At 50.5% G+C, this 12610-nt stretch overlaps 1 protein-coding gene across 2 annotated transcripts; it reads left to right on the top strand.

Annotated features, from left to right (window-relative positions):
- The first annotated feature begins 291 nt into the window (after positions 1-291).
- On the top strand, positions 292-10137 carry TMEM275 (transmembrane protein 275). 2 transcript variants are annotated; one of them, XM_058030638.1, is made up of 3 exons: positions 292-829; positions 4683-8243; positions 8340-10137. In XM_058030638.1, exon 2 carries the CDS (start codon positions 4773-4775, stop codon positions 5319-5321), a length of 549 nt encoding a protein of 182 aa, XP_057886621.1. In that variant the 5' UTR covers positions 292-829; positions 4683-4772; the 3' UTR covers positions 5322-8243; positions 8340-10137. The 2 variants fall into 2 exon arrangements, with proteins under 2 accessions (XP_057886621.1, XP_057886620.1); XM_058030637.1 differs by having other exon boundaries at positions 4683-8307.
- Positions 10138-12610: the final 2473 nt, after the last annotated feature.

Here is a 12610-nt window from a genome sequence, read left to right as displayed (position 1 = left end):
TTTATTTATTTATAGCAGCTCCCCGCACTCCGGACTCTGCACCTCTCACCGCCGGCCGCCCAGCACCAACTCCCCCCGGCGCGCATCCCTCCGGCATCCCCCCCACCATCCAGAGGCACCGACCACCGGTTGTATTTTTTTATTTAATTTCTCGTTAGGTGCGTTTCAAACCTTGGAGGGCTCCGTGCCTGGCTGCAGCACCGGCGAGCCCGCACGCCGCTCCTCGGCATCCGGCCGTGTCTCCCTCTCCCCGCCCCGGGGCTGACCCTCGGCAGGGATGCGCTCCCGGGTTTTTCCTCTCCCCGGGGGAAAAAGGGGCTGTTCTGCTCCGGGCACCTCTGTCAGCTGAAGGGGGCGGGAGCTGCAGCCTTGAAGTAGAAAAGGAAGAAGGAAAAGCAGCGGGGCGAGGATGAGCGGCGCCGGACAGCGGTGGGCGGTGGGCTGAGCCTCCGGCACCGCGGGCTGCGGGAGGAGGAGGAGGAGGCAGCGGAGGATGCGGCGGGGCAGGGATGCCTCGGCTGAGCACCCATCTGCCTAGGGAGAGCAGCATCGTCCTCCGAGGGCGAGGGAGAGAGTGGGGGCAAAGCGGCGGAGCTCTCTGAGCTCTGCAAGGACTGCCCGCCTGACACCCCAGCAAAGTTTCCTGAGCTCCGTGACGAGAGGGGAGCAGGGATTGTGAGATCCCCCTGCCCGCAGCGCACAGCTGGGCTTCCAGCCCCCGTTCTGCTGGGACGAGCCATGGCTCTGCCATCCCCGAGTGAAGGGTGAGGGTGAGACCCCGGGCAGCCGCTCCCTCCATCGCCTTCCCCGGCTCCGCGCTCCATCCCAGGTGAGTGTCCTCCCCATCCAGACACCCAGGCTCTCTCTGCCCTGCCAGAGACTTTCCCAGCAGTTTGCCCACGAAAAAAAAAAAAAAGTCTTGTTCTTCTCCTGGCAGCTGAATGTTGCGTGCCAGTGTGTTTGTGAGCCTGCCTGTGTGTGGGGTGGTTGTAGCTGTCTGACTGCAATTTCAGTTTGCTGATCACTGTCATTATTTTTCTGTGCCATCACACCTCTGGAAAGGGGACTCATCTGTGGTCTGTCAAATATTTTCATTGTGCTGCTGCACTGAAGGATGACAGCTCAATTTCTCTCCACTACAACTAAGAGGGAAGCGTGCTTGGCTGTGCATGCTTCTGGGGCTGCTGCTTTGGCTTTAAATAATGCTCCTAAAATGCTGGCTGAATATGTCAGTGTGACCTTCAAGCTCTAGGAACTCTCAGAGATATGGGTGAAAGTCTGTCTTTGTCCCCCTGAGAGTATAGGGAGGGGTGGCTATTCCCCTGGAAGGAATCATTATAGCCTGTGGATTTCCATCATGCCAGCTTGAGTGTGCAGCTTCTATTTTTGCACAGCAGTGCTTGCAGTAGTGCATTTCAAACTGAAATATTGTTTGGAGAAGAAATCTACACTCTGACTGATATGAAAAGAACCTGTATCAAGCAAAGAGCCCAAAGAGAACTTTTTCCACTCCTGATGGAACAGAAATTGATCATTTTAATCAGAATAATTTGGCTGAAAAGTTGGTAAGTTTTTAAGCCATTGATTTCACTGTAGTGAAAGGTAAAAGCTGCCAGATATCCTCCGGCAGGTCAGCAGTGGGAGCTGACCCACATCAGCCCATCCTTGTGCCTAAGAAGGGGACAGAGAAGCATCAGCCTGGGCTTTTGAAGATGACAGAAGAGCAAAGATGCTCCTGTTGTACATGACAATCAGAAAAAACATGGACTTTATGTTGTCATGGGGCCTTGTTAGGTAGAGGATAGCTAAGGCATTCTGTGGCTTTGGTTTCTTTTTTGCTTTATCCCCTCCACTGCTCTGTTGGCTCTCTCAGCCCCATGTCATCTGGTGGTCTAACAGGAATTCCTTGTGTGCAATCCCTGATGTTTCACATGGAGATGAAGACAAAAGCAACCACTGATCGGCTTTCTAGGTGTTCCCAGCCCAAACATCTCTCTGTGCTGTGAGTTACCCTGTGGTGTGTGTGCAGATCATGCTCTGGAATCATGTTCTGCAATCATGCTTGAATTCCAAGATCTCCTGCCCCCAGCCTGATGGGAGAGGTTCCAGGCAGGAATCTCCAGTGATTCCATTGTTTTCTGCTGGGAAAGATCCATTACCCCATGTAGGTGCTGCAAGCAAAGGCAAGGGGAAAGAAGTTTTGCCTTGGACTTTGCATGGCCATAGAACACTTCTGGTGCAGCTGTGGAGAGGGTGTGACAAGCTTCACCCCCTGTGCTCAGGGGTCTGTAATGATGGACAAAAATTGCCAGGCAGAGAAAATGAGCTGCGAGGGACCATGCTGGGTGATCCCTCTGCAGCCTGGAAAGCTGCCAGAAACCACAGGGTCCCTTTGGAGTGGCTACAGGTGCCCACTGACAGATGGGATGGGCAACAGGTTGAAATTCCTCTTGAAAATCTCAGGGGCAGGCAGAGCTCTGGTGATGCCTTGCCTAAGAGCAGAAGCAGCCGGAGTGTTTAGTGTCCTGCTGGAGCCCAGCTGCCTGGCTCTTCCAGGAGGGAGAATTCCTTCAGACTGGAAGCAGGTGGGTGTGAGAAGCCAGGAGAAAGGGAGCTGATGGAGTGAATCTGTGATGTTTTTAACCATGAGAAGCCACATGGTTCCCTGGTGGGTATTTTGTAGTGGGAGAATGTGGGGCAAACCAAGGGGAAGAGCCACACTAAGGGTGTCTGCAGCCTCTGTGTGCTAAAGGTTTGGGCTGGTCTGCAAACAGTGCAAAAATGTGTTTTTAACCAGAAGCTATCTTGCTGCTGGTGCAGGGCTGGTGAAGGAGGCAGAATCGGGGCTCCAGCTCCCATCAGCATGCCAGGGTTCCCAGGCAGAACAAAAGGACACTGCTAGGCAAACATGGATGTGTGTTAGCCTGGCTGATGGAGAAAATGCCCTTCCTCTCTCACACTCTCTCAGTATCCTGAAAAATCTCTGCCTGCTGAGAGACTTCTCCCCAGCCAGGCATCCCCAGATGGGGAAGGATTTAATCCTGTCCCTGTCAGCTCCAGCTACCTCACTGAACAGGAACTCTGCTGAAAGTCCAGTGCTGCACACATCCAGGTCTAAACAAAAGCTCAAGCCAAGGAAATGAGATATGACACCTGACAGGGCAGCAGAGAGCTTTGCCTCAGCTGGAGGTGCCAGAAAATTTTATAACCTAGGAAACATGTTGAAAATGCCCGGCTGATCCCACTGGTGTGTGTCAGTGTGATGGGTGATGGCTTATTATTTGTTGTTGGGTTTTGTTTGTTTGTTTGTTTGGTGTTTTTCTTTGGTTTTGTGTTTTTGTTTGGTTTTGGGGTGTTGTTTTGTTTTTGTTTTGTTTGTTTTGGTTTTTGTTTAATCTAGTGGCTACAGGGTGTTGATAGCACAACAGAGATTCTTGGCTCTGCCATAGAAACTGAGTGGTATCAGTTTTTTGCTGACAACACTTCTAAAAGGGATTTGACAGGAGAGAAGGGAAGAAGCTAGGGAGCTAGGCAGGAGAGGAAGGAAGAGCAGACTGCTATTGTTTGCAATCTGGCTGGGAAGAGAAACGCTCTCCTGCCTGTAAAATCAAAGACATCACCAGCAAACTGCTGACAAATTGGCTTCTGGCAATTTGACTTCCCAGCAAGTATGGCAAACACAAATCCAGCTCTCATCACATCCAATAATCTCCTCCATGGAGAAGCTGCTGCTGTCAGCCAGGGCTGTGTTACTGCCTTGGGTCCTAGACAGATCCCCACACAGGCTCTTTTTCAGCTTCAGCATCTCAGTTTCCATGAGCCTCCATCCTGGAGCTGATACTGCTCAAGCCTTGTCGAAGTTTTGGTTTATGGCTGCTGAGGCAAACAAGATTCCCAGCCCCCTTCTATGGGGTCTCCTGTGATCACACCAAAGATGGTGAGATGCATGGTTCAAATCATGGCCTAGCTGACAAAACACCCACATTTGCTCCATTTTATTACGGACTTGTGTGACTGACAGGGTGTCATTCATTGTCTGTGGATGGTGTTTGTATCACTGACCATCCAATGCTACCTGCTCGAGGGATCTCCAGGGTTGTCTCCGTAGTCAGCTCAGCCTCCCAGTACAGACATCTTTGGGGATTCTCTGGGCCATCTGCTGGGACCTTTTATCCCACTGGCTGGAAAGGCAACCTGGACGACTAATTTCAATTACTAGCGAACTGAGGCATGGAGCAAAGTGTCCCCTTTCTGTCACAACTGTGGACCATTACCCATTCAAAAATACATCACCAGTCCTGCAGTGAGGGGTGTTCAGGGCAGTCCTGGAGTCTGTTATTTTGGGCAGGCATTGTGTGGGTGGTGATAAACCCTGTGCAACCCAGATATGGCACAGGCTCTCGCCGTGGCATGCTCGGATTCACTTGGGCATCATCCACATGGAGAGCGAAGGACATGGAGCACACTGGGCTCAGTGCTCCAGCCTGAGGGTGACCATGTGTGACCACCGCAGTCAGGGTGGTCAAGTTCAAGGGAAGTCAAGTTCAGCCTTGAAAGCAGGCTTGGATTTGGGTTTAGTTTCTGGCACCAGCAGACCCAGAGAAGATGCTGGTCACCAGGAATGGCGGGGAATATGTGCTTTGGTTTATTGCCCTAACAGCTGCTTCTTCATTCCTCCTCAGGATTTCAAGGCAACAGGAGACTGGAAACAGTCTTCACAACACAGCGTTCACCCTGTGAGGACTGAGGTGACCTCCAAGACTCTTCCCAGCATGTTCAGTGAAAAGAGCAGCGCCTCTTTGCCCCAAAAACCCAGCCAGAAGAAGACCCGACCCCAGGGCCTCCCCTCCCCTGCTCTCTGCTGTGCTTGTGGACTCTGCATCATGCTAGCAGGGATCAACATCACCTTAGTGGGAGCTTTTGCCTTTGGGACCTTCCTCCCTGTGAACAACCCACCCATCATCATCGGGCCCATCCTGCTGGTGGTGGCCTTCACGTTCTTCGGTGCCTGCTGCATCTGCAGCCGGAGGCCCCCGGCCCACGGGGCCAGGAAATCCAAACCAGGCTCCAACATTGGCCTCATCAAACCTGGCAACACAGCCTTTGAAATCGAAACCAGCGAGCACACGGTGCAGGACACCACTGCTGTCCAGCTGAGCCCCACCAACTCCCCCATCTCCTCCAAAAAGTCCACCCCGGTGCACGAGAACGCCAAGGCTTGCAAACTCTTCACCATGGAGGGCAACGGGCCAGTGGCCAAATACTCCACAGGGGGAGAGGCCATACAGCTCAACCTGCCCAGGGACCTGGCCACATCCTAAACCTGGGCAAAGCTTTTGTCAGCAGCCAGCCAAACGCTGCCATGGGCGGGCTGGAATTGTGCCATCAGTCAGGGGCGTGGGGAAGGTGCTTGTGGAAAGCCAGCAGTCAGTCAGGTCTCTCTGAACCACTTTAAGGGAGATGGATGCAACAGCAGAAAGAAAAATAATCCAGATTTTTTTGCTGAAACATGCCCATTATACAGTTTTTAAAAGAAAACTGATAACGATGCTGCTGCGAAAAGATGATCGCGGTTCCTGGAAATATGCTGCCGTTTTTGGGGAGCAGATAGAAGAGGGGAATGAATTAATTTGTCTGATATAATGTGACAGTTGGAAGGAGAGGCTACATGGGACTGACAAATGACAGCTCTTTCTTCTCAGAAGTGAAGCAATTCTTGGACATAAAAGAAGCAGGAACGCAGTAAATTACAGCTTGCTGCCACTCAGTCACAAGAAGATTTCAGCATTTTTAGTGCCAGACTTTTCGGCAGTAGGGACAAAGCTATGTCTTTGCTACTGAAAAAGCAGTGTGAAACCATCTCTCCTCTGTTGAAAATTCTTGCCCCATCCTGCCCTCATTTGGGTGATTTTACTGCCCATTCTAAGAGAAGGAACCACGAGGATCACAATCAGCGCTGGTATTTTCCTCTCACGTTAATGAGCTTGAGCTGCAGCTGTGCTACTCCTCTCAGTGTATTTCTTGGAAGATCAGTCTGGCTGGATCCTTGGGGATGAGTTCCTGGGGTAACCAGAGACTAACAGGAGCCTGCAAATTAAATTTTTGGGCCGTGATTATGTATTGAGTACTAGGCAACATTCTTCCCATATTTTTGTGGAAGGCTGGCCTGGGACACGCCTCAGGGCAGGGGGTAGATAACTGTATGGGCTTCAGAACTGTATGGGCTTCAGAACAGCTCTGCTGGAAGATGGTGACTGTGAGATCCATTGCCCAGGAGTGAATCTTTGCTGCAGGAAATTGAGTGCTCAGGGTGCTCTCAAAGCAGTGGGATGAGTTTGCAGAAGAGAATTTATCAAGAGCTGTTCCAAGCAAAGACGCTCCCTGTGCCTCAGAAAGACCCTAATTTGATGGAATAATGCTGCAAAGGATTTGTGTTTTTCCCTGGGGGGACTCTGGCTGGGAGCACAGTGCTGTGCTGATGGGCTTTGCTCTGACTCCTGTTCAGTGTGGGGAAGGACAGCACTGCCAGGCAGGACTTGTATGTGGGGAGGAAGCAGCAAGAGAGTGGATCTTGAGTGGGAATGGCTGCACAGGTCCTCTGTTTATGGTAACTCAATATTTGAAATGTGTTTTTTGGGACTTTGAATGACAAGGAAATCATCTGGACCACACCGTATCACTGCAGTGGCCCAGCTAGCCCAGGATCCAGTTTCTGACAAGGCTGAGAGCAAGGTCCTGAGAGGAACATAAAGACAGGGGAAACCAGGATGCTGCTTGCCAGAAGTGCTTTCCCAGCTTCCAATGTGCTATTGCTTAGGAGCTTCCTGAGCTGGAAGTGGTGCCTGTATGTAGCAGCCCTGAGTGGATTTCTCCCCCATTTGCGCCTTGACTGTCTGTCAGTTCCCATCATTTGTGATCCTGCAGCAGAGAGCTGCACACTTTGGCTTCTTTTCATCCTGCATCCTCCTACCTCTCCCTTTGATGGCTCAAATTTCCCAGGTTAGAAGGGTCAGCAAACAGCCCATGGCCTCACCACCCCTTGGGTTTTCTGAGATGTGTTTTCCATGCCATATTCCCTCCATCTCTCTCTCTCACAGAACTTTACATCTCCTGTAGCCAGAGGGACTCTTCCCATTCAGCCCAGCAGCAGCTGCTTGCTTGGCTGAGGACAACACACCCCTGAGGCTTTAACCACCAGAAATCCATGCAGAGAGAGGTGGGAGGGCTGAAGGGGAAATGTTGGAGGACAGGGAGGGGTTGTGGCATGGCCAAGGCTCCCCTTGGCCACCAGGTAGCTCTGTGAAGAGAAAAGCCCTGGTGCTGTACAGGCCATGCAGGAGGTGTCCTGGCTGCTCTGGGGAGCCCCTGGGCAGCTCATGTCCCTGCATGAGCCCAGGTAGGATGAGGTTGAAGTAATTCCTTGACAAAAGGTTAACCCAAGAGTCGTAATGTGAGTCCTTGAGCTCTCCAGCAGTTTGCTGCCTCCAACAGCTCCTTCTCCACATCTTGGTTTTAGCAGGGTGGGTCTGTGATGATGAGGAGGAGAAGAGGCAGGTTTGAGACAAGGGTGTTTGTGTAGGGCTGCGTAGATGCAGCTTCAATCTTTGGTACAGCCTCCAGGTCCTGGGCAAGCATTGATGTGTGCTGTGAGAGGCAAACACCTGCTCCAGCTCCATGGAAAGCTGCTTTAGGGAAGAGCATTGCCAAGGTTGGCATTCGCACACCTGAATCTGGAGATTGCTCTGAGCTGGGTGGGTGTGCACAGCCTGACCCCTGTGTGATCTCCCCTAGTGCTCATTTCTTGGAGAGCTCTGCCCCCAGCACTGCCCCAGGAATGCAGGAACTGCTGTGCTGACAAAAAGGCTCCCTCAATTTTTGCCTGCCCATGAGTGCTGTAGCAATTAGGCAGAACAGCTTGCTGATGTAGGTTTGATTCCCAGCTTGCTGGCCTCACTAGCATACAACAGCTTGGAAATCTTTTAGAGACATTTCCCGTGTGAATATGGTTACTGCAAGACTTTGAGCACTCAGAGCCAAAAAATTAGTGAAATCAAGTGCTAAGCACACAATTCCTTTCTTTGATCGCTGCAGTCTTGAAAAGCAGGACTGGAGAGCATCACTCCTCATCACAGCTGCCCTGTGAAATGCTACCTGAGGTGGATAATGCAACGTCTGACCAAGAGAGGACAACAGCAGAGATGGTGTCTGGGCAGGCAGAGGGGTAGGAGCAGTGAGATGCTGATGTGAGGTGGGTGTGCCCACCAGGGATACCCTGGGGTGATGGGTGTGCCCACCAGTGATGCCCAGGTGTGGTAGATTTGCCCACCAGAGATGCCCAGGTGTGGTGGGTGTGCCCACCAGAGATGCCCAGGTGTGGTGGGTGTGCCCCGAGCTGTGATCCACACCTGCTTGCCCAGCATGGTGTCCATGAGAACATCCTCTGCCTCCCTGCTCTTGCCTTCTTCTGTCTTTTCTAATTCCCATGTCTGTCTGTCTGCTCATCCCCATGGTCAGCTGTGCCTGATGTTGCTGTGAATTTTGTGCCTCCTTGTGTAGTGGGAGATAAGGAGAGTTCCTATTCTCCAAGTCAGCATTTCTGGTGTGAGTCTTTTTATAAAAAATTGCTGTTTCCGTGTGTGCAATGTGGAATTTGGAAAAGAGAGACACATTAAAATAATTGCACTCAGAAAGCGTTTGGCCTGTCTGCATTTTCATTCTAACAGCCACCTTCTCCTTTATCCCCAGACTGTGTGTGTGTGCCCCAGTCCTGTCTGTGTGCATTTTGCCTCGTGCTCCTCACTCTCCTGCTTGTTCTCCCAGGAAAAAAGTGTCCCTAAGAATTCACATTGCCTCTCAAATGCCATTTTCCTTGAAGCCCTGGTTGCCTGAACACTGGTTTCACTGCACACTCCCACTATCATTGCTTTGACTAACAGGGGAATAACCAAATTCAGCCTTTTTTGGCTGCAGGTGTGTGTTTAACCCCCAGCTGGGCACCTGGCCAGGCCAGATGTGAACTGTGGGATCTCAGGGACACAGGAGGAGCAGGGCTGTGGGCTGGGCTGGGTGAGGGCTGTGGGCTGCTCTGATTCAGTGCCTCTGAATCAGAGAGGACTGGGCTGCATTATTTCAGCTGATCCTCCCCAGCCCCGGGTAGAGATGATATTTAATTTATGGTGCAGGGGAGGGAGCTGTATCTGTGTGTGCCTGTGTGTCTAGGATTGGTGCTGTCACCTTTCTGTGCCTGCTCTGGGCTTAGCCCAACATGGTCTCCTGGAGATGAGTCAAGGAGGGATGGCACAGGGAGAATAAAGAGGATTTGAGAGCCTTGCAAATTCACCTCGTCAAAGGGCTTCTCCTCCATGTGCAGCCCAGTGATTGGAGATGAGAGGAAATCTCTCCATTCCAGGCAGCCTGGCTGGTTAAAGACCTGAGAAATTAGCTGGCTAAGAAGGCTCCACTGACAATGTGTGTAAAATGAAAACCTTTTCCCTGCAGAAAAGGATTTTTTTTTTTTTTTGGTCATTAGGAAAAACTCCCTGGAAAGGTTTTTCCTTTTTAGAAGCGGGGCCAGAGAGAAAAGCATGGAGGAGAGTTTGCTGAGCATCCCCTGCCTTCCTCCTGCACTTGCAGCCTGTAGCATTTCTGCAATAACCTGAGCTTCTCTTTCCATCTGGAAGAACAAACCAGAAACATTCTATGAAATGCAATTAGCTTTTTCTAATTTCCAGCCCAAATTTATATGTGGCTGGTTTATTTCCTTTTATCCTTGTACCAACAATGGCTTTTAACCAAGATACCTTTTAACGTCCTGGACATTTTTATCCCTGAAACATTTTAGGTTTGCTGCAGGTCTCCTAGAGCTTTTCTTTCAATGGGCTGAGCTGGCTGATTCCTTCCATCCTTCCCTCCTGTGAAATACTCACATTTGCCCAGGAGCCCTTACTGCTCTCTGCCTTATTCCTCTGATTTTGGCTCAGGAGCTCCATGAAAGCTCCTGCACAACCATTCTTTTGCAGGACTCCCAAGCCCACAGTGAAGTACAAACCTTCCAGGTCTGTCTTGTGCAAGAAACTGGGCATTTTCCTTGCAAAAGGAAAGGAAGAGGGGGAAAAAAAATCACTGAAAGAGCAAAAACACCCATGAAAATGTGAAATTTCCATTTGCAGAGTCTCTCCGTTAAAAAAAAAATAAAATGAGCTTTTATGTCATTAGTCTCCATTGAATCCATGGCAAATGTGCTCAATTTAAAGGTTGAAAGGCTGTTTTTCTCACACTGTCAGATGCTGTCAGCTCAGCTGAGCTTTCAGCCCTGGGAGAGACCCTCGGGCACGGCCAGCAGCCCCACTACAACCTGCTCTAGGAGAGGTTTGAGAAAATCTGTTTAAAACTCCTGGATTCCAGACTGATGGCCCCAAGGAGCTCCTCCTTTGGGGTGGCCCTGCCACATGTCCCCAGAGTGATGTGAAGCCACAGCAGGAGTCAGCTCCCTGCTGCTGTCTCACACACTTTGCTCTCACACACTTCCTCAGGAAGGCAGGAGCTTGACTTATTTAATTTTAAAATTAATTTGAAGGTCTTGGAGATTGAGCCCATGCAGTGGTGGCCAGTCTGGGGGTGACCACGGCTCACCAAGGCTGCAGAAGGCAGCAAGATTGGCTCCACACAGGCTCCTTCCCACACCTCTGCTCATCTCATTTACACAGCCTGGGCGGAGCAGATTTCACTGTTTCCACCAGCAGATCTCCTGCTACTCATCATCATCATCACCCTGAGCCTGTCCCTGCAGGACCTGCCCACACTGAGCTGGTTTTGGAGCCTCAGAGCACAGACAGTGTCAGCCTGGGAGGACAGATGAGGTTTTTCAGGGCATTCACGCACACAGAGTCCCCAGGAGTTTTTCCAGGGAGCCCAAAGTCATCTGGAAATTTTGATTTCTTGAAATTGGCCTGTCCTGAGAATACACTGGTTCTCATGATGCTTTTGCCAGGAAACAAACTTCCCAGGTTCCAGATGAAATTTCCGATCCAAACGCTCGAGTGCTGCTCTATTACTCAATCCTCCAGGCACCCTAAAAAAAGATCTTGCTGAACTTTTTCTCCACATGAGGACCAAACTTCAAAGGCAGCTTTGGGACTACAGCTCCTTATCAGACCCCCTGTTTTCAATCAAATCCAAAAAGCCAAATTTCTCAGTGCTTCTAATGAGCCATGCCTCTGGGATCTGTGTACCCTCCCCAAGACATCACAGTGGGTTTCTCCTGCTGAAATCTTCACTGGAGTTTCTCCCATCCATCTGCTGTGACAGCAAATACAACTTCATACATTGTGCTCTGGCCTGCTGCCAGATGGATATTTGATGAAGTTATAAAGTCAGACAGAAAAATTACTTCTTTTGCTGGCATGTAGGCAGAAAAGATGCTTCTTTTGGAGACAAATCCCTCTCTGTTGTTACCTCGGCATGAGAAATCAGTTTGATCTATAGTTCATCTTTTCATCTCCAGCTGAGCCAGGCAAATATGATGCTATCATTAAGAGCTGATCCTCCTTCCCCCATGGCAAGCAGCTGCTGCTTTATCCCTTTTGCTGTCTCCGGGTCTCTGCAGTCTCCATTTGGAGGCAGGTTTTACATGTACAAACCCAGGGGGTCCGGCTCATGCAGCTCTCTCAGGGCTGGGCACATCACTGCTGCCTGCACCCCAAGGCTGCTTGTGCAAATCAGTAGCCAGAGTTGTTTTCTGGGAGCCTTTCACAGGGCCGTGGAGTTCACTGGAGAAAAATAACCTTTATCTGGCAGCTACAGCTGCACCTGGGAGTGGCAGAGCTGTTTGCTCCAGAGAGGTGAGTCCAGGCAGCAGAGCACAGAAAGCTCCCTGAGGCTCCTTTTCCAGCTCCATCCCACATGGTGTTCTGCAAATGGCTTTGCTTTCTCATCCTTTGTCTGAAAACACCAACTGCCCCAAAACTTTTGCTGTGTCCTTGCTGGATAAATGGATTTTCATAGCCATAAGTCTCTGGAAATCTCTCTGAATGTGTTCTGACACCATGCAGACGTCCAGCAGCCCCATCCATGCCCCTGGTGTTTTGCTGTGTGGGATCCAGTAGGGCAGATCCTGCTCTGGGTAAAGAGAACACAACAGGTAAGAAAGGAAATTGAGGCACAGGGCTGAAAATGGGGAGCTCAGCTTTTCCCAGGAAAAGAATAAAGCCACAACTCTCAATATCTGTAACATCTGTAACAAGGACTTCCATGCCTTAATCCTGTGTTGTGTGGAGATCCACCTGCCCGTGTGTGCTGGCTTCCTTTGAAGGAGAGGGAGGAAACACCATCTCTTTTCCTGATTAAACCTCAAAACACACCTTTTGGGTGGGCCAAATTCAAACACCCAATAAAAGCACCTAGATTCCCTTGTTCAGGGCAGCAATCTCTGAGGGTCAGCAGCACAGAGATGGGTTTTCTCTGCAGGGAACTGAGGGATGAACTGGCTGGATGATCCTGTTGGATGTTGTTTTCCTGACTCGATGCATTTCTCTGGCACGGGGCTGAATTTCCCAGCAGCTCTGGGCTACGTATGTTTTCATAGAACCTCATTAAATACATAGCTTCAGTT

The sequence above is a fragment of the Melospiza georgiana genome, chromosome 9 (assembly GCF_028018845.1).
Source record: "Melospiza georgiana isolate bMelGeo1 chromosome 9, bMelGeo1.pri, whole genome shotgun sequence".
Lineage (NCBI taxonomy): Eukaryota > Metazoa > Chordata > Aves > Passeriformes > Passerellidae > Melospiza > Melospiza georgiana.
The sequence above is the reverse complement of the archived record's forward strand: the minus strand, read 5'-3'. Positions and strand labels throughout refer to the sequence as shown.